This window comes from Salvelinus alpinus, chromosome 9 (assembly GCF_045679555.1).
Source record: "Salvelinus alpinus chromosome 9, SLU_Salpinus.1, whole genome shotgun sequence".
In the NCBI taxonomy this organism is placed as follows: domain Eukaryota; kingdom Metazoa; phylum Chordata; class Actinopteri; order Salmoniformes; family Salmonidae; genus Salvelinus; species Salvelinus alpinus.
In genome coordinates this window covers 6,099,953-6,121,618 of record NC_092094.1, presented here as the reverse complement: position 1 = coordinate 6,121,618, position 21,666 = coordinate 6,099,953, and the positions used below count along the sequence as shown (strand labels likewise).

Genomic DNA, 21,666 nt, shown 5'->3' with positions numbered 1-21,666 from the left:
AAATGCCAAAATCGCCCAGCTGGGATCTATTAAAAAAAGGGAGAGAAGAAGAATGAAAAGATGACACAAATAGTTATCTACCTGCACACACAGAGGATGTTGGTTAAGGGCTTGTAAGTAAGCATTTCACGGTAAGGCGCATGTGACAAGTAAAGTTTGATTTGATTACACAAACGTACTGAGCCAGAAGCTAGTAATCTAACTGCCTAGCGGTGAGAGAGTGCCCTCCAGAACGTGAGGTGGGCGGGAACCCTCCAGAGCGTGAGGCGGGCGGGAACCCTCCAGAGTGTGAAGCGGGCGGGAACCCTCCAGAGCGTGAGGCGGGCGGGAACCCTCCAGAGGGGAAGCGGGCGGGAACCCTCCAGAGCGTGAAGCGGGCGGGAACCCTCCAGAGCGTGAGGCGGGCGGGAACCCTCCAGAGCGTGAGGCGGGCGGGAACCCTCCAGAGCGTGAGGCGGGCGGGAACCCTCCAGAGCGTGAGGCGGGCGGGAACCCTCCAGAGCGTGAGGCGGGCGGGAACCCTCCAGAGCGTGAGGCGGGCGAGAACCCTCCAGAGCGTGAGGCGGATGGGAACCCTCCAGAGCGTGAGGCGGGCGAGAACCCTCCAGAGCGTGAGGCGGGCGGGAACCCTCCAGAGCGTGAGGCGGGCGGGAACCCTCCAGAGCGTGAGGCGGGCGGGAACCCTCCAGAGCGTGAGGCGGGCGAGAACCCTCCAGAGCGTGAGGCGGGCGGGAACCCTCCAGAGCGTGAGGCGGGCGGGAACCCTCCAGAGCGTGAGGCGGGCGGGAACCCTCCAGAGCGTGAGGCGGGCGGGAACCCTCCAGAGCGTGAGGCGGGCGGGAACCCTCCAGAGCGTGAGGCGGGCGGGAACCCTCCAGAGCGTGAGGCGGGCGGGAACCCTCCAGAGCGTGAGGCGGGCGAGAACCCTCCAGAGCGTGAGGCGGGCGGGAACCCTCCAGAGCGTGAGGCGGGCGGGAACCCTCCAGAGCGTGAGGCGGGCGGGAACCCTCCAGAGCGTGAGGCGGGCGGGAACAACATTAACAATGTACTTTCTGATCAATTTGATGTGATTTAAAAATGGACAAAATTGGTTGCTTTTCTTTCAAAAACAAGGACATTTCTAAGTGACCCCAAACTTTTGAACGCTAGTGTACACCACCAGCACAGGAAATATGACACACATTGCCTCTTCAATCACATGTGTTGAGGCTTCTGCTGTGAAATATGTTAGTGAACAGACCCTCATGATAAAGGAGAGGAGAGAGAGTGAGGGGAGGGGAACAGAGGAGAGCGAGGGGGGGGGGAACAGAGGAGAGCGAGAGTGAGGGGGGGGGGGAACAGAGGAGAGCGAGAGTGAGGGGGGGGACAGAGGAGAGCGAGAGTGAGGGGGGGGGGGACAGAGGAGAGCGAGAGTGAGGGGGGGAACAGAGGAGAGCGAGAGGGGGGGGGGGGACAGAGGAGAGCGAGAGTGAGGGGGGGGGGGAACAGAGGAGAGCGAGAGTGAGGGGGGGGGGAACAGAGGAGAGCGAGAGTGAGGGGGGGGGAACAGAGGAGAGCGAGAGTGAGGGGGGGGGGAACAGAGGAGAGCGAGAGTGAGGGGGGGTGAACAGAGGAGAGCGAGAGTGAGGGGGGGGGGGAACAGAGGAGAGCGAGAGTGAGGGGGGGGGAACAGAGGAGAGCGAGAGTGAGGGGGGGGGAACAGAGGAGAGCGAGAGTGAGGGGGGGGGGGAACAGAGGAGAGCGAGAGTGAGGGGGGGGGAACAGAGGAGAGCGAGAGTGAGGGGGGGGGAACAGAGGAGAGCGAGAGTGAGGGGGGGGGAACAGAGGAGAGCGAGAGTGAGGGGGGGGGAACAGAGGAGAGCGAGAGTGAGGGGGGGGGAACAGAGGAGAGCGAGAGTGAGGGGGGGGGAACAGAGGAGAGCGAGAGTGAGGGGGGGGGGAACAGAGGAGAGCGAGAGTGAGGGGGGGGAACAGAGGAGAGCGAGAGTGAGGGGGGGGGAACAGAGGAGAGCGAGAGTGAGGAGGGGGGAACAGAGGAGAGCGAGAGTGAGGGGGGGGAACAGAGGAGAGCGAGAGTGAGGGGGGGGGGAACAGAGGAGAGCGAGAGTGAGGGGGGGGAACAGAGGAGAGCGAGAGTGAGGGGGGGAACAGAGGAGAGCGAGAGTGAGGGGGGGAACAGAGGAGAGCGAGAGTGAGGGGGGGGAACAGAGGAGAGAGAGAGTGAGGGGGGGGGGAACAGAGGAGAGCGAGAGTGAGGGGGGGAACAGAGGAGAGCGAGAGTGAGGGGGAACAGAGGAGAGCGAGAGTGAGGGGGGAACAGAGGAGAGCGAGAGTGAGGGGAACAGAGGAGAGCGAGAGTGAGGGGGGGGAACAGAGGAGAGCGAGAGTGAGGGGAACAGAGGAGAGCGAGAGTGAGGGGGGGGGAACAGAGGAGAGCGAGAGTGAGGGGGGGGGGACAGAGGAGAGCGAGAGTGAGGGGGGGGGGAACAGAGGAGAGAGAGAGTGAGGGGGGGGGGGAACAGAGGAGAGAGAGAGTGAGGGGGGGGACAGAGGAGAGCGAGAGTGAGGGGGGACAGAGGAGAGAGAGAGTGAGGGGGGGAACAGAGGAGAGAGAGAGTGAGGGGGGGGGACAGAGGAGAGAGAGAGTGAGGGGGGGAACAGAGGAGAGCGAGAGTGAGGGGGGGGGAACAGAGGAGAGCGAGAGTGAGGGGGGGGGAACAGAGGAGAGCGAGAGTGAGGGGGGGGAGAACAGAGGAGAGCGAGAGTGAGAGGGGGGGGGGGAACAGAGGAGAGCGAGAGTGAGGGGGGGGGAACAGAGGAGAGCGAGAGTGAGGGGGGGGGGGAACAGAGGAGAGCGAGAGTGAGGGGGGGGGGAACAGAGGAGAGCGAGAGTGAGGAGGGGGGAACAGAGGAGAGCGAGAGTGAGGAGGGGGGAACAGAGGAGAGCGAGAGTGAGGAGGGGGGAACAGAGGAGAGCGAGAGTGAGGGGGGGGGGAACAGAGGAGAGCGAGAGTGAGGGGGGGGGGGGGAACAGAGGAGAGCGAGAGTGAGGAGGGGGGAACAGAGGAGAGCGAGAGTGAGGGGGGGGGGGAACAGAGGAGAGCGAGAGTGAGGAGGGGGGAACAGAGGAGAGCGAGAGTGAGGGGGGGGGGAACAGAGGAGAGCGAGAGTGAGGGGGGGGGGGAACAGAGGAGAGCGAGAGTGAGTGGGGGGAACAGAGGAGAGCGAGAGTGAGTGGGGGGAACAGAGGAGAGCGAGAGTGAGGGGGGGGGGAACAGAGGAGAGCGAGAGTGAGGGGGGGGAACAGAGGAGAGCGAGAGTGAGGGGGGGGGAACAGAGGAGAGAGAGAGTGAGGGGGGGGAACAGAGGAGAGAGAGAGTGAGGAGGGGAACAGAGGAGAGAGAGAGTGAGGGGGGGGAACAGAGGAGAGAGAGAGTGAGGGAGGGGAACAGAGGAGAGAGAGAGTGAGGGAGGGGAACAGAGGAGAGAGAGAGTGAGGGGGGGGGGAACAGAGGAGAGAGAGAGTGAGGGGGGGGGAACAGAGGAGAGAGAGAGTGAGGGGGGGGGGACAGAGGAGAGCGAGAGTGAGGGGGGGGAACAGAGGAGAGAGAGAGTGAGGAGGGGGAACAGAGGAGAGAGAGAGTGAGGAGGGGAACAGAGGAGAGAGAGAGTGAGGGGGGGAACAGAGGAGAGAGAGAGTGAGGAGGGGAACAGAGGAGAGAGAGAGTGAGGAGGGGAACAGAGGAGAGAGAGAGTGAGGAGGGGAAACAGAGGAGAGAGAGAGTGAGGGGGGGGGGACAGAGGAGAGAGAGAGTGTGAGGGGGGGAACAGAGGAGAGAGAGAGTGAGGGGGGGGGAACAGAGGAGAGAGAGAGTGAGGAGGGGAACAGAGGAGAGAGAGAGTGAGGAGGGGAACAGAGGAGAGAGAGAGTGAGGAGGGGAACAGAGGAGAGAGAGAGTGAGGAGGGGAACAGAGGAGAGAGAGAGTGAGGAGGGGGGAACAGAGGAGAGAGAGAGTGAGGGGGGGGGGAACAGAGGAGAGAGAGAGTGTGAGGGGGGGAACAGAGGAGAGAGAGAGTGAGGAGGGGAACAGAGGAGAGAGAGAGTGAGGAGGGGAACAGAGGAGAGAGAGAGTGAGGGGGGGAACAGAGGAGAGAGAGAGTGAGGGGGGGGGGACAGAGGAGAGAGAGAGTGTGAGGGGGGGAACAGAGGAGAGAGAGAGTGAGGGGGGGGGAACAGAGGAGAGAGAGAGTGTGAGGGGGGGAACAGAGGAGAGAGAGAGTGAGGGGGGGGAACAGAGGAGAGAGAGAGTGAGGAGGGAACAGAGGAGAGCGTGGGGGGGGGGGGAAACAGAGGAGAGAGAGTGGGGCAGAAGAGAGAGAGTTGCAGATTTGGGACCTGATTAGCACCTAAATTGGAGCGTAGTGGCTGTACAGTAACACGCTATAAATGGGTCTCCGCTTCACAGCTCTGTCTGGGTTTTGACTGACAGCCGTTCTGACCTTGAGCACCGCAACAAGAAGATGCCCCCGTCCCTCCCGCTAATTGGGTAACTTTTGCGCGTTTGTTGATGTCTGAGTGAGGGAAATACTGTACATTTAGAGGGCTTTATTAATTTAGAAAGATGAGACGTTGAGGAATACAATAAATCGCTTTGATGTCATATAAGCAGAGGCAAAAACCCGTGAATCCAAATGTGCACTCCACATTTTTTCACATCGTAAACCTCCTGTCAGTGATCATCAACGTTGACACTATGTTAGACGTACAGTTACAAGACAACATGGAGTCACATCCTGGGTCGTTCTGAACACATCCTGGGTCGTTCTGAACACATCCTGGGTCGTTCTGAACACATCCTGGGTCGTTCTGAACACAATGGGCCTGTTAGTCTATTTTTTTCTTATTTAGTTTTGTACATTTTTCTTTTTCAAATGGGGGGGGAAGGGAAGGGGGTGGATACAGGTACAAAAACAATCAAATAAATGCATACAAAGATGACCCATTCCCCTGCTCAGCCCCCTACCCCCCCCCCCCATCTCCCCCCCATTCCCCTGCTCAGCCCCCCATTCCCCTGCTCAGCCCAATACCGACCCGTCGCACTCACATCTGTAGCCTTGAAGTGCTTTGAAAGGTTGGCCATGGCTCACAACACCATTATCCCAGAAACCCTATACCCTCTCTATTTGCATACCGCCCAAACAGATCCACAGATGATGCAATCTCTATTGCACTCAACACTGCCCTTTCACACCTGGACAAAAGGAACACCTACGTGAGAATGCTATTCAGTGACTCCAGCTCAGTGTTCAACACCATAGTGCCCTCAACGCTCATCAATAAGCTAAAGGACCCTGGGACTAAACACCTCCCTCTGCAACTGGACCCTAGACTTCCTGACGGGCGGCCCCCAGGTGGTAAGGGTAGGTAACATCCGCCATGTTGATCCTCAACACGGGGGCCCCTCAGGGGTGCTTACTCAGTCCCCTCCTGTACTCCCTGTTCACTCATGACTGCACGACCAGGCACATCTCCAACACCATCATTAAGTTTGCAGATGACAACAGTGGTAGGCCTGATCACCAACAACGACGAGACAGCCTATAGGGAGGAGGTCAGAGACCTGGCCGCGTGGTGCCAGGATAACAACCTTTCCACCAACGTGATCAAGACAAAGGAGATGGTTGTGGACTACAGGAAAAGGAGCACCGAGCATGCCCCCATTGTCATCGACGGGGCTGTAGTGGAGCAGGTCGAGAGCTTCAAGTTCCTTGGTGTCCACATCAACAACAAACTAACATGGTCCAAGCACACCAAGACAGTTGTGAAGAGGGCACAACAAAACCTATTCCCCCTCAAGAGACTGAATAGATTTGACATGGATCCTCAGATCCTCAAAAGGTTCTACAGCTGCTCCATCGAGAGCATCCTGACGGGTTGCATCACTGTGTGGTATGGCAAGTGCTCGGCCTCCGACCGCATGTAACAAATAAAATTTGAATAACCAGACCTCTCTCACCCACAGAAGAGGAGAAGGGAGCTGCTGCCGGTTCGACAGCTCACACCCTGTCGTAAATTACAGGAGAAGAGGACTCTTTTCCCTTCTAGTATAAAGTAAAACTTTGTTAACAGACAGTCTTCCCGCCGAAACTAACAGTTTCTAAAGCAAATACAGGAACAATATTTCTAACATAAGAATGTGGGGAGATGATCTACAGAAAATTTATGTCATATTGTTTTTTATTTTGTGATGTCATTAAAAAGGTTTTAAAAGGAAATACTGTAACTTGAAAAGTATTTACACTACAGGTGTGAAGTCTCCATCCTTAATGTATATGAAAAATGAACATATTTTTGATGAGATCGGAATGGGATTTTAGGAGGTATAACAGAATCTCTCTCTCTTATAAACTGTGCATAGTAAGTAGCCACGCCCGAGTGAGGTCAGAGAGCGTGTCAGACTGACGGAACCGACCCCTTTCGGCCAGAGTGCATAAAAGGATGGGTAACAGAAATTAACATTAGCCCAGAAAAGTGTGGAGACTAGCTACACGTTTGAAAATGGTTGGAACTTTGAACCTCAACACGAGGTGAAGAAAATAAACTCACCTCCCAGACTAGACCAGAACATCGCCAGGCTGCAGCTGCGCGTGTAAAGTGGTTCAAACTCCATCAACGTGAGGTGGAGAGAGGAGAAAACGCCCCTCTCGGACAATCACTGGTACGGCGGATTAGTCAAATGTCGAGAAATGATCATCTAAGTGGGACAATCCTACTACTCTCAACACCGAGAGGGAACCATCGACACGGCTGGCTAGCCCATCTTCCCAGGAGCATTTTCCAGAGTTAACAGCAGGAGAGACGGGTCCGGACGCTTTCGGACAATCAGAGCCTTACAAGCGTTCCGCATAAAGGTCAACCCACATCCTTCCTAAGAAGGCCCGTTTCCAACTGATTTAAAATGAGCCATTCGCAGTTTCACTGTACCGGCATTCAAACGTAAATACATTCCTGATTTCTTACTTTAAAAACGGGCGGCGGTTCGTGTGCGAAGTATATGATCACTGTGAGAATAGTTCTAAAATGTACCAACGATAAGTGTCCCTTTTTCTCTCTCGCACTTCCCATCCTTGAACTATTCGATTTTGGAGCTGAGAAGGTGATCTCTCGCTGACACAGGTCGAGTCCAAAATGAAACCATATTCTCTATAATAGTGTACGGTTTACCAGAGCCCTGGTCAAAAGTAGTGCACTACATAGGGATTAAGGTGCCATATGGGACACTGGCTGAGAAAGAGGATCAGACCTAACCTTTCATACTTTACACGAGGTAATGACTCCGAAATGTGTTATTACTGGAGGTCGGGCTCATCCAAGCTTCACTTTGGTGCCGTCTGAAATGGCACCCTATTCCCTATATAGTGCACTACTTTAGACCAGAGCCCTATAGAACCCTATTCCCTATGTAGTGCGCTACTTTTGACCAGGGCCCTATAGAACCCTATTCCCTATGTAGTGCACTACTTTTGACCAGGGCCCTATAGAACCCTAATCCCTATGTAGTGCACTACTTTTGACCAGGGCTCTTGTAAACCGTGCACTATTATAGAGAGTTGGGTTCCATTTTAGACCCAACCTGTGTTAGCGAGAGATCACCTTCTCAGCTCCAACATCGAATAGTTTCGGGACCCGTCCATATAGGGAATAGGGTGCCATATGGGACACAACCTAAGTTCCCTGAACCCATCAGGGAGAGCAGCAACTGGGACGTGCCTCAGATGTATAGATTAGTGGGACGTGAACTAACTCCATGACTAAACACACAGGCGTCTGAACACACGCCACATAAAAGCTCTTGCATATTCTGATTCAGAGGGGTTGGGTTAAAATGCAGAAGAAATTTCAGGTGAATGTATTCAGTCGTGCAACTGACTAGGTATCCCCCCCCCCCCACCTTCCCTCTGATCTCAGGACACAGTCCTTTTTGACTATACCAGAGATGCTGAGGCAGTTACCTAGCAACCGCCAATGGAATGCCATGGCTGCTTCTTCACCATTGATACTCCCCTTGACAACAAAGGTATTTTCCTCAGGCTGACTCACTTGGCTGTTGTGTGTGTGTCTGAAGTGATGCTTTATCTTAAATTAAAATGACTTTGCTCTCTATGGAGTGAATGAGTTCCCTCTACCTAGAGCTCCCCTCAGGGGGACAAAAAGGGTTTTGAGAGCGACTACCTGCCCGTCTGCTCTGCACAACCAGAGGACTATACTACAAAATAGGAACAATAAAGCAGATGGTTAACTTTGATTTTAAAAAATGAACCAGGTATAGATTGTTTAAGAAAGCTAAACGTATGTTTTTTGGGTAATTGTGTCATTTAGACCGAAGCCCATTTCAAGCTCATCTGTCAAGAAGATGGTTCTTTCATCTTTCATGATAATTTTAGGTAAATTAGCGGTGTGATTTCTTGATGCTGTTTTGTAGAACAACCTCTGTCTGAAGCCGAGACGTAGTCAGGAAGGAAGTGGAAACGTAGTCAGGAAGGAAGTGGAAACGTAGTCAGGAAGGAAGTGGAAACTCATCTTCTGCACTTAAAGATGTTTTATTGGTATGGAACTGTTCTGAAAGTCCATTTTGTTTTGTATTTAAACGTGTACATGACACTGCAACACAATGTCCCCACGGGGACAATAAAATCAGTAAGTAAGAAAGTAAAAGGATAGATTAACTATCCCTTTAAAATGTTACTTTCTGCATGTCTTCTAGAACAGAAAAAGCATGTGTGATATTGAGTGATATTTGGACTGAGGTACCAGGGGGGTGTAGCGAACATCACCACCGGACTGAGGTACCAGGGGGGTGTAGCGAACATCACCACCGGACTGAGGTACCAGGGGGGTGTAGCGAACATCACCACCGGACAGAGGTACCAGGGGGGGTGTAGCGAACATCACCACCGGACTGAGGTAGCAGGGGGGTGTAGTGAACATCACCACCGGACTGAGGTACCAGGGGTGTATTCATTACATGACGTAAGTTGTAAAACATATTGCAACAGACTCAGTTTACTCCAAATGGAAAATCTTTTTTTTTTTACACATTCTGGTAGGTCCTTCCCTGTTTAATTTTGTTTGCTTCTGTTTGCTTCTGTTTAGTTCGGTTCCAAGTGAATACACCCCTGTCCTCTTGAGATGTGGCTAAATGTTTCATTTAAGTGAGCCCTGAAAAGCAAAGATATGGAATGGAACGTTAACTAGGTCAGCCTAAGTTTTGATGAGATAAATAATTGACATTTTTAGCTAGCTAGGAGAGTAGAGAAGCCAAGGATCTAATGACAGAAATAGTGGGACAAGACACAAGGATATGAATGTGAGAAAGCAGCATGTCATTTCACAACTGCTGGTGACCACAGTGACCAGAAATGACCCAGAACTCCCGGTGACCAGACATGATGCAGAACTCCCGGTGACCAGACATGATCCAGAACTGCTGGTGACCACAGTGACCAGACATGATCCAGAACTGCTGGTGACCTCAGTGACCAGACATGATCCAGAACTGCCGGTGACCAGACATGATCCAGAACTCCCGGTGACCAGACATGATCCAGAACTCCCGGTGACCAGACATGATCCAGAACTGCTGGTGACCACAGTGACCAGACATGATCCAGAACTCCCGGTGACCAGACATGATCCAGAACTGCTGGTGACCACAGTGACCAGACATGATCCAGAACTGCTGGTGACCAGACATGACCCAGAACTGCTGGTGACCAGACATGATCCAGAACTGCTGGTGACCAGACATGATCCAGAACTGCTGGTGACCACAGTGACCAGACATGACCCAGAACTGCCGGTGACCAGACATGATCCAGAACTCCCGGTGACCAGACATGATCCAGAACTGCTGGTGACCACGGTGACCAGACATGATCCAGAACTGCTGGTGACCACCGTGACCAGATATGATTCTCTGGAGGTTGGGTTGCCATATCATCAAGGCTGATTACTTTGGAAACCATTTGAGAACAGTCACCTAACTAAGGAGATTAAAAGGAGCACAAACTGGAATGAATAGTCACCAATAATAGAGAAAGGCTTGAAGGGATTAAATAGCACATTTCCTGAATGGCAGAAATAGTATGTTACCAGGTAATAACAGTGATTCAGGGATATACCAATTATACCCTTACCCTCATCCTTCTCTTGTTATTGAAACACTGCCACCTAATTCCTGCCTCAAAATGAAACGATAGAAATATACTTTTAATAAAAGCTATTTAATGAAGCTGACGAAAGATTATTAAATGCAAAAGATAGCATTAACTTCATAGATAAATAATCAATGATTTCTCTCTATGCTTTATGCCCCTTTATCTGAGATACTCAGATATGAGGTTTAAGAGCACATAATGAGCTACCAGCACTCGTACAGCTTGAGATGGGTCTCTTTCAAGCATTCACGTCTTTATGCGTTTATGATTTATACCCCCCCAATGATCAGAATTATGATCCAATCAAAATCTGTCAAATAAAATACAAAAGCCTCCTCAGAAAGGGCTCAGAGATGCTCCCAGCTACAGGAACCCATAACGTATGAGATTCTCCCAGCTACAGGAACCCATAACGTATGAGACGCTCCCAGCTATAGGAACCCATAACGTATGAGATTCTCCCAGCTACAGGAACCCATAACGTATGAGAGGCTCCCAGCTACAGGAACCCATAACGTATGAGACGCTCCCAGCTACAGGAACCCATAACGTATGAGATTCTCCCAGCTACAGGAACCCATAACGTATGAGACGCTCCCAGCTATAGGAACCCATAACGTATGAGATTCTCCCAGCTACAGGAACCCATAACGTATGAGAGGCTCCCAGCTACAGGAACCCATAACGTATGAGATGCTCCCAGCTACAGGAACCCATAACGTATGAGATGCTCCCAGCTACAGGAACCCATAACGTATGAGACGTTCCCAGCTACAGGAACCCATAACGTATGAGATGCTCCCAGCTACAGGACCCCATAACGTATGAGATGCTCCCAGCTACAGGAACCCATAACGTATGAGATGCTCCCAGCTACAGGAACCCGTAACGTATGAGATGCTCCCAGCTACAGGAACCCGTAACGTATGAGACGCTCCCAGCTACAGGAACCCGTAACGTATGAGATGCTCCCAGCTACAGGAACCCGTAACGTATGAGATGCTCCCAGCTACAGGAACCCATAACGTATGAGATGCTCCCAGCTACAGGAACCCGTAACGTATGAGATGCTCCCAGCTACAGGAACCCATAACGTATGAGATGCTCCCAGCTACAGGAACCCATAACGTATGAGATGCTCCCAGCTACAGGAACCCGTAACGTATGAGATGCTCCCAGCTACAGGAACCCATAACGTATGAGAGGCTCCCAGCTACAGGAACCCATAACGTATGAGATGCTCCCAGCTACAGGAACCCATAACGTATGAGACGTTCCCAGCTACAGGAACCCATAACGTATGAGACGTTCCCAGCTACAGGAACCCATAACGTATGAGATGCTCCCAGCTACAGGACCCCATAACGTATGAGATGCTCCCAGCTACAGGAACCCATAACGTATGAGATGCTCCCAGCTACAGGACCCCATAACGTATGAGATGCTCCCAGCTACAGGAACCCGTAACGTATGAGATGCTCCCAGCTACAGGAACCCATAACGTATGAGATGCTCCCAGCTACAGGAACCCATAACATATGAGATGCTCCCAGCTACAGGAACCCATAACGTATGAGATGCTCCCAGCTACAGGAACCCATAACGTATGAGATGCTCCCAGCTACAGGAACCCATAACGTCTGAGTGCCGGTGCCTTATGAGGTCTTCCTATAGCTGGAAAGCGCTCAGAGCCATGTCTACATGGATCAGTGTTGGCTGTCTATGACAGCAGTGCTCTCTTCAGTTGAGCCAGAGTATGGCTTTATAAGTAAGTCAAGCGGAATGCAAATGGAGAGCCCAAATACAAGAGGATATTGTTCACATAGCATGGTGACAGTGATCCATGTAGTGTGGGCTCACAGGCTTTATAATATAAAGACAATATGAAAGCAGTCATGTGACCCCCGGGGCTGGAACAGTGAGAGGCCGTGTCCTAATCCAACTATCAATGAAAAGAGACTAGTGACAAAACAGTTTTCTATCCCTCTTTCCGATCCTGGTAGAGAGTCAATGCATTTTCATTCTAGGGGTAAAAGTTTGTGGTACAGTGTGTGTACAGTGTGTGTGTGTTGGACTCTATCAAGGGGAAACACACGACTATGAATTAACAACGAGCGAGACAGAGTCCTAATAAGGTTTTCATAACAAGCCTCTACTTAGGATGAACATAAACCCCACTGGGAATATTAAGGTCATCATAGAGAAGTAGTGAAATTAACCAGGGACCACTAAAGTCCCGCAGTCTACTCTCTCTCGAGCTACAGTACACTCTCTCCTTATGTATTGCTCTCTTTAATCAATCCCTTGAGCATGAGCTCAGTCCACTAACTCCTCCTCCTCCTCCACAGGGAGGAGAGCTCAGTCCACTAACTCCTCCTCCTCCTCCTCCTCCACAGGGAGGAGAGCTCAGTCCACTAACTCCTCCACGGGGAGGAGAGCTCAGTCCACTAACTCCTCCTCCTCCTCCACAGGGAGGAGAGCTCAGTCCACTAACTCCTCCACGGGGAGGAGAGCTCAGTCCACTAACTCCTCCACGGGGAGGAGAGCTCAGTCCACTAACTCCTCCACGGGGAGGAGAGCTCAGTCCACTAACTCCTCCACGGGGAGGAGAGCTCAGTCCACTAACTCCTCCACGGGGAGGAGAGCTCAGTCCACTAACTCCTCCACGGGGAGGAGAGCTCAGTCCACTAACTCCTCCACGGGGAGGAGAGCTCAGTCCACTAACTCCTCCACGGGGAGGAGAGCTCAGTCCACTAACTCCTCCACGGGGAGGAGAGCTCAGTCCACTAACTCCTCCACGGGGAGGAGAGCTCAGTCCACTAACTCCTCCACGGGGAGGAGAGCTCAGTCCACTAACTCCTCCACGGGGAGGAGAGCTCAGTCCACCAACTCCTCCACGGGGAGGAGAGCTCAGTCCACCAACTCCTCCACGGGGAGGAGAGCTCAGTCCACCAACTCCTCCACGGGGAGGAGAGCTCAGTCCACTAACTCCTCCACGGGGAGGAGAGCTCAGTCCACTAACCCCTCCACGGGGAGGAGAGCTCAGTCCACTAACTCCTCCTCCACGGGGAGGAGAGCTCAGTCCACTAACTCCTCCACAGGGAGGAGAGCTCAGTCCACTAACTCCTCCACAGGGAGGAGAGCTCAGTCCACTAACTCCTCCACAGGGAGGAGAGCTCAGCCCACTAACTCCTCCTCCACAGAGAGGAGAGCTCAGCCCACTAACTCCTCCTCCACAGAGAGGAGAGCTCAGCCCACTAACTCCTCCTCCACGGGGAGGAGAGCTCAGTCCACCAACTCATCCACGGGGAGGAGAGCTCAGTCCACCAACTCCTCCACGGGGAGGAGAGCTCAGTCCACCAACTCCTCCACGGGGAGGAGAGCTCAGTCCACCAACTCCTCCACGGGGAGGAGAGCTCAGTCCACCAACTCCTCCACGGGGAGGAGAGCTCAGTCCACCAACTCCTCCACGGGGAGGAGAGCTCAGTCCACCAACTCCTCCACGGGGAGGAGAGCTCAGTCCACCAACTCCTCCACAGAGAGGAGAGCTCAGTCCACCAACTCCTCCACAGGGAGGAGAGCTCAGTCCACTAACTCCACCTCCACGGGGAGGAGAGCTCAGTCCACCAACTCCTCCACAGGGAGGAGAGCTCAGTCCACTAACTCCACCTCCACAGGGAGGAGAGCTCAGTCCACTAACACCTCCACAGAGAGGAGAGCTCAGTCCACCAACTCCTCCACAGGGAGGAGAGCTCAGTCCACTAACTCCTCCACAGGGAGGAGAGCTCAGCCCACTAACTCCTCCTCCACGGGGAGGAGAGCTCAGTCCACCAACTCCTCCACAGGGAGGAGAGCTCAGTCCACCAACTCCTCCACAGGGAGGAGAGCTCAGTCCACCAACTCCTCCACAGGGAGGAGAGCTCAGTCCACCAACTCCTCCACAGGGAGGAGAGCTCAGTCCACTAACTCCTCCACAGAGAGGAGAGCTCAGTCCACTAACTCCTCCACGGGGAGGAGAGCTCAGTCCACTAACTCCTCCACGGGGAGGAGAGCTCAGCCCACTAACTCCTCCACTGAAGGGTGCTTCCCAAATAGCAGCCTGTTCCCTTCAATATATAAGGAATAGGATTCATTAAGGATGCAGCCTCGGTTGAGTGTGAGGGAAACGGTTCACTTGAACCAATCATCACCACAGCTAGGGACTTCAGGCAGTGCCGCTCGTGCCAAAACCAGATTAAAGTCCCTGTACTAGGACTGACTGGGCGCCTGGTCGCGCACCACACACACACACACACTCTGGTTGGTGCCAACTATTTCGGGTGTAGCTTAGCATATTTAGCCAAGTAACAGATTTTTTTGCCACTGGGTGTGGGCGTATTTAGCCTAGCAAACACATTCACTTTCATGGTTATAGAGTAAGGCCGCAAGGCTAATAATTTAGGCCAAAAAACAATTACAGGAGCAACGTGGGTTCTTGGTACATTTTCCCAGCAGTAACGGCTGCTGTACTGACCGTAGACTGGTCCAGGCTGAGTGTCGACAATAAGTTCTCTGATGGATTTACAGAAGGCATCCTAGGAGCCAGATTTAATTCTGTCTGGATTCACCAGGTTAAAGAGAAGCTGTGTTTGGATAGCAAACTGGGTTTCAGTAACGCCCCGGAGCCTGATCGTGTTAAAGTTGTCTGGAGAAAACGCATCGAATATCGCCATCGCTCCAGTGCATTACATGCATTAACAAGCAAGCTGCCTACATCAGGGTGAAGCTTCACAGTTCCACTCGCCACAATCAACAGCCCTCGTACGTCTTGACAGCTAGTCTTTACTAGCCTGGTCCCAGATCTGATTGTGCGCTCGTCACGACAACAGCCATAAGACTTCACAAACAGATCTGGGACCAGGCTAACTCTTTACAGCCAGCTAATGTTCATGTTCCATTACCACCTCCATCAACAGGCCTTTTATATCTGACTTCACTGGTGCTGGCTGGGTGAAGAGGGCAGTGAAGACAGTAGAAAACAAAGACCGCTCTACGTTATGACAGCTCTTTATAAAACAGAGGATTCCCTGTTAGAGTCACATGGTAGATCACAGGTACCAGCCACTTGTCAATACTGCCCTACACGACACAGGAACAATGTGCTCATGATGTGGTGGGAAGCCAGCCGTAAATCAACAGGACAGATAGAAATATCTTATATAATACAGTGGCTTCAGAAAGCATTTATACCCCATGACTTATTCCACATTGTTGAGTTACAGCCCGAATTCAAAATGGATGAAATATATTTCTCACCCATCTACACATAATCACGAGATGGTTTTCAAATGTATTGAAAAGTGCTATGACACTCCAAATTGAGCTCAGGTGCATCCAATTTCCTTCAAATCATCCTTGAGATGTCACTAAAATTAGAGTCCACCTGTGGCCAGTATTCAAATATATATATATTTTTTTTAACATGGTTTAGAAAGAAACACACCTGCCTATATAAAAGGTCCCACAGTTGACAGTGGATGACAGAGCAGAAACTATACCATGAAGTCCAAGGAACTGTCCGTAGATCTCTGAGATAGAATTGTGATGAGGCATATATCTGGGGAAGGCTATAAAACTACCAATCTGGGCATTACGGGAGAGTGGCCATACGGAAGCCAGTCCTGAGAAAAATGCACGACAGTAAGCCTGGAGTTTGTAAAAAAAAAGGAACGTGAAAAAGACGCAGAGCATAAGGCAAAAGATAGTGATCTGATGACACAAATGTAACTCTTTGGGGCCTGAATGCAAAGTGCCATGTCTGGACCATTATCAGGCACAGCTAACACCATCCCTACTGTGAAGCATGGTGGTGGTGGCAGTATGCTAAAACCAGGCACAGCTAACACCATCCCTACTGTGAAGCATGGTGGTGGTGGCAGTATGCTAAAACCAGGCACAGCTAACACCATCCCTACCGTGAAGCATGGTGGTGGCAGCAGTGTGCTAAAACCAGGCCCAGCTAACACCATCCCTACCGTGAAGCATGGTGGTGGCAGCAGTGTGCTAAAACCAGGCATAGCTAACAACATCCCTACCGTGAAGCATGGTGGTGGCAGTGTGCTAAAACCAGGCACAGCTAACACCATCCCTACCGTGAAGCATGGTGGTGGCAGCAGTATGCTAAAACCAGGCACAGCTAACACCATCCCTACCGTGAAGCATGGTGGTGGCAGTGTGCTAAAACCAGGAACAGCTAACACCATCCCTACCGTGAAGCATGGTGGTGGCAGCAGTATGCTAAAACCAGGCACAGCTAACACCATCCCTACCGTGAAGCATGGTGGTGGCAGCAGTATGCTAAAACCAGGCACAGCTAACACCATCCCTACCGTGAAGCATGGTGGTGGCAGCAGTGTGCTAAAACCAGGCACAGCTAACACCATCCCTACCGTGAAGCATGGTGGTGGCAGCAGTGTGCTAAAACCAGGCATAGCTAACAACATCCCTACCGTGAAGCATGGTGGTGGCAGTGTGCTAAAACCAGGCACAGCTAACACCATCCCTACCGTGAAGCATGGTGGTGGCAGCAGTATGCTAAAACCAGGCACAGCTAACACCATCCCTACCGTGAAGCATGGTGGTGGCAGTGTGCTAAAACCAGGAACAGCTAACACCATCCCTACCGTGAAGCATGGTGGTGGCAGCAGTATGCTAAAACCAGGCACAGCTAACACCATCCCTACCGTGAAGCATGGTGGTGGCAGCAGTATGCTAAAACCAGGCACAGCTAACACCATCCCTACCGTGAAGCATGGTGGTGGCAGCAGTGTGCTAAAACCAGGCACAGCTAACACCATCCCTACCGTGAAGCATGGTGGTGGCAGTGTGCTAAAACCAGGCACAGCTAACACCATCCCTACCGTGAAGCATGGTGGTGGCAGCAGTGTGCTAAAACCAGGCACAGCTAACACCATCCCTACCGTGAAGCATGGTGGTGGCAGCAGTATGCTAAAACCAGGCACAGCTAACACCATCCCTACCGTGAAGCACGGTGGTGGCAGTGTGCTAAAACCAGGCACAGCTAACACCATCCCTACCGTGAAGCATGGTGGTGGCAGCAGTATGCTAAAACCAGGCACAGCTAACACCATCCCTACCGTGAAGCATGGTGGTGGCAGCAGTGTGCTATGGAGATGCTTTACAGCGCCACAGACTGGGAGAGTGGTAAAGGACAGAGGGAACAATGAATGGAGCCATATACAGGCAAATCCTAGATGAGAACCTGCTTCAGAGTGCAAACGACAGACTGGGGGGGCGAAGATTTACGTTCCAACAGGATAATGACCCCGAGCACACAGCCAAAGAAACGCTGGAATGGCTTCAGAACGTGAAAGTCCTTAAAAATATATATATTTAAAAAAAATGGTAGTTACTCCAGTTTCCTGGTACTTTCCTGAGGTTATCATTTAAAAACCATGACAAATCTAACATTTCTGCCAAAGCCCAGACTTGAATCACATTGAAAATCTGAGATTGATGTTCACCGCCGCTCCCCATTTATATTAACAGAGCTTGAGAAAATCTGCAGGGACAAAAATGGGAGAAAATCCTCAAATCTAGACGGGTATTTCTATATCAGCCTTGCACAAGACAACTCCAAGCTGTCATCGCCGCCAAAAAAAGGTACTTCAAAAGTATAGACTCAGGGATATGTATACTTATGTAAATGAGATATTTCTGTATTTAAATGTACAATTATAAAAAATAAAAAACATGTTTTCACTTTGTCATTATGGGGTAGTGTGTGTAGATGGGTGATGGGGGGGAACGACCATTTTGAGTTCAGGCTGTAACATATGGAATAAGTCCAGGGGTATGAATACTTCCTGAAGGCTCTGTATATATAGACGTATACAGGGAGGTAAAATGTTCCTTCAGGCATTCAGATTTGTGCTGGCTCTCTGTGTGTATCATCCATAGCAACCCACACACATTGTGTGTTGCTTTTCCCAAAATATCAGTCACACGTCAGGAGGTGTTAAATGAGTAGCGCCAGAGCGGCGAGAGGCAAGAGGATTTACTCCACCTAAAATATGTCCACGAAAAAAAAATGAGCCGAATTTGCTCAACAATTTGTCCTTTAGCTAATTTGCTACATGAGGTTTATTTTGATCTAATGTACGTTTTTGTAATGGTTAGGTTGTGACAAATGCACTGATATAAGTGGACATATGTGGTATTAAGGCAACTTTGGGAAAATAATTACTTTATATCAGAGTTGTGCCTGCTGTTCACACGCGTATCTGCCCTCTCATTGGCTAGAATGGTCCAACCCGATCTCAACTCCTCCCGCCTGCCTTCCATCTTTGAGGACATCTATTTCCATTGTCAGAGCGGTCACTCGATTATCTTGTCAATATAATTAGAGAATATTTGATAGCACACTGACTCACTACTGCATATGACTTCCTGTTACGTGGCTGTGTTATGGCTGCTGATTGGCAAAAGGAGGATTAAAAGAGTGAGTGTGATGTGTTTAACCATGTGTGTTTGGCAGAGGAAGAACACTGCTTTCCTTCTGCCTGTCCCCCTGAACACAATTTCAGGGTCTGTCACTTGGGCTTAGGGAGAGTGACAGGACTATTGAGGGAGAGCAAGGAGCTCAGCCCGAGTCCAACTATCCCAGCTGAGTCTCTTTGCATCCCACCTTCAAATCAAAATAATAATAATGTGTCTCACTTGCGCCGAATACAACAGGTGTAGACCTTAGCGTGAAATGCTTACGTACAAGCCGTTAATCAACAATGCAGTTCAGGAAATAGAGTTAATAAGAAATTATTTACTAAATAAACTAAAGTTTTAAAAAATTAAATAGACTAAAAAGTAACAAATAAATGACATGACAATAACGAGGTATTGGTACCGAGTCAATGTGCGGGGGTACAGGTTAGTCTAGGTCATTTGTACATGAAGCTAGGGGTAAAGTGACCATGCATAGATGATAACCAACGAGTAGCAGCATTATAAAAACAAAGGAGGGGGGGGGGGTCAATATAAATAGTCCAGGTGGCGATTTTATTAATTGTTCAGCAGTCTTATGGCCTGGGGGGGTAGAAGCTGTTAAGGATCCTTTTGGTCCTAGACTTGGCGCTCCGGTACCGCTTGCCGTGCGGTAGCAGAGAGAACATTATGACTTGGGTGACTGGGGTCTTAGATATTTTCCGGGCCTTCCTTTGACACAACCTGGTATAGAGGTTCTGGATGGCATCAGGACCACTTCTCATTTGACTTTACCTGTAAGCAGGAATCAGGAGGATAGAGTTCTCTGCGAAACGCCAATACACACACACACACACACGTGAATCGTCACACTGCAGGAATAACACAGTAAAAGCCCACAGCAGACAGTTTACTGCATCCCAAATGGCACTAAAGTAGAGCACTATACAGAATAGGGTTCTATAGGGCTCTGGTCTAAAATAGTGCACTATACAGAATGGGGTTCTATAGGGCTCTGGTCTAAAGTAGTGCACTATATAGGGAATAGGGTTCTATAGGGCTCTGGTCTAAAATAGTGCACTATACAGAATGGGGTTCTATAGGGCTCTGGTCTAAAGTAGTGCACTATATAGGGAATAGGGTTCTATAGGGCTCTGGTCTAAAGTAGTGCACTATATAGGAAATAGGGTTCTATAGGGCCCTGGTCTAAAGTAGTGCACTATATAGGGAATAGGGTTCTATAGGGCCCTGGTCTAAAGTAGTGCACTATACAGAATAGGGTTCTATAGGGCTCTGGTCTAAAGTAGTGCACTATATAGGGAATAGGGTTCTATAGGGCTCTGGTCTAAAGTAGTGCACTATACAGAATGGGGTTCTATAGGGCTCTGGTCTAAAATAGTGCACTATATAGGGAATAGGGTTCTATAGGGCTCTGGTCTAAAGTAGTACACTATATAGGAAATAGGGTGCCATTTGTGACTCAAGCAGATTTCAGCAGAGCCTAACAAAAAGCAGACAAAAACTAAACCTACATCAGGGATGGGCAACTGGCTCGCGGATCAATTTACAAAAAACGCCGTCATGGTCTCAACTTACTGCCGAGAGTTCGTAGAATACGTCAGGCGAGAGTTCGTAGAATACGTCAGGCGAGAGTTCGTAGAATACAGCAGGCGAGAGTTCGTAGAATACAGCAGGCGAGAGTTCGTAGAATACAGCAGGCGAGAGTTCGTAGAATACAGCAGGCGAGAGTTCGTAGAATACAGCAGGCGAGAGTTCGTAGAATACAGCAGGCGAGAGTTCGTAGAATACAGCAGGCGAGAGTTCGTAGAATACAGCAGGCGAGAGTTCGTAGAATACAGCAGGCGAGAGTTCGTAGAATACAGCAGGCGAGAGTTCGTAGAATACAGCAGGCGAGAGTTCGTAGAATACAGCAGGCGAGAGTTCGTAGAATACAGCAGGCGAGAGTTCGTAGAATACAGCAGGCGAGAGTTCGTAGAATACATCAGGTGCAATTTGGACATTTGGTTGTTCATCAGCAGTTGTTCTCGTTATGTCAGTCACTCAATTAGCCCACGTCAGATATACATTTTTAGATAAGTTAGCTAGCTGATAGACTTACTAAAAACGTGTCGTAATCATGGCCGATTTTACCAACCGAGGGGGCCCATTGATTTTGTTAGTCACTCACTCATATTAAAAACCGCAAACATTTCTCTCCGCTCCATGGCAAAATGAGTAGAATTGCATGAAATGAGTTATAAAGTTGCTAAATCTTCTCTCTGCTGTAGAATTACAACAAACTTGCTTTAAAAAACTGCAACATTTTCTCTACACTCCATGGCAAAATGTGTACAATTGCAGCAAAGTAACTCGAAAACAAAACAAATAGTCTACACAAAACCGTTAGGCCTTTTATCTTCAACTGAAAAAATTACATTATTTAGACAAGACTGCTTTGGGAAATACAGCACGGCAAGTGTCTACCAAATTCAATAGACACAAAAACTGTTGACAAATTAAATGATTCTAAAATGGGTCATGGTGGTAGTGTAACAGTATAACTTTATGGCGTCCCCTCGCCCCGACCCGGGCGCGAACCAGGGACCCTCTGCACACATCAACAACAGTTACCCACGAAGCGTCGTTACCCATCGCTCCACAAAAGCCGCGGCCCTTGCAGAGCAAGGGGAACCACTACTTCAAGGTCTCAGAGCGAGTGACTTAACCGATTGAAACGCTATTAGCGCGCACCACCGCTAACTAGCTAGCCATTTCACATCCGTTACACTGGAAACATCAAAGTTGTGGGTTCAATCCCCCTATACGCTGTACAGTAGGTCACAATGCTGACAGTTCTGTAAGAGGCGTTGGATAAGTGTCCGCTATATACTACCATAAATGGTGAGAAAGAAGAGGGTCCCATCAGACACCTCAGTGTTTCTTGGAGACAGCATTACAGAGTCAAGAGA

At 50.5% G+C, this 21,666-nt stretch overlaps 2 protein-coding genes across 4 annotated transcripts in view; one reads left to right on the top strand and one right to left on the bottom strand.

Moving 5' to 3' along the window:
- The window catches only part of LOC139584211 (tumor protein p53-inducible protein 11-like), a 98,314-nt gene that overhangs the window by 34,227 nt on the left and 42,421 nt on the right, over positions 1-21,666 (bottom strand). The gene's annotated exons all lie outside the window — the stretch shown is intronic.
- LOC139584112 (uncharacterized) lies at positions 11,146-14,345 on the top strand. Its single transcript, XM_071415619.1, has 2 exons — positions 11,146-11,206; positions 12,568-14,345. Exons 1-2 carry the CDS (start codon positions 11,146-11,148, stop codon positions 14,343-14,345), a joined length of 1,839 nt encoding a protein of 612 aa, XP_071271720.1.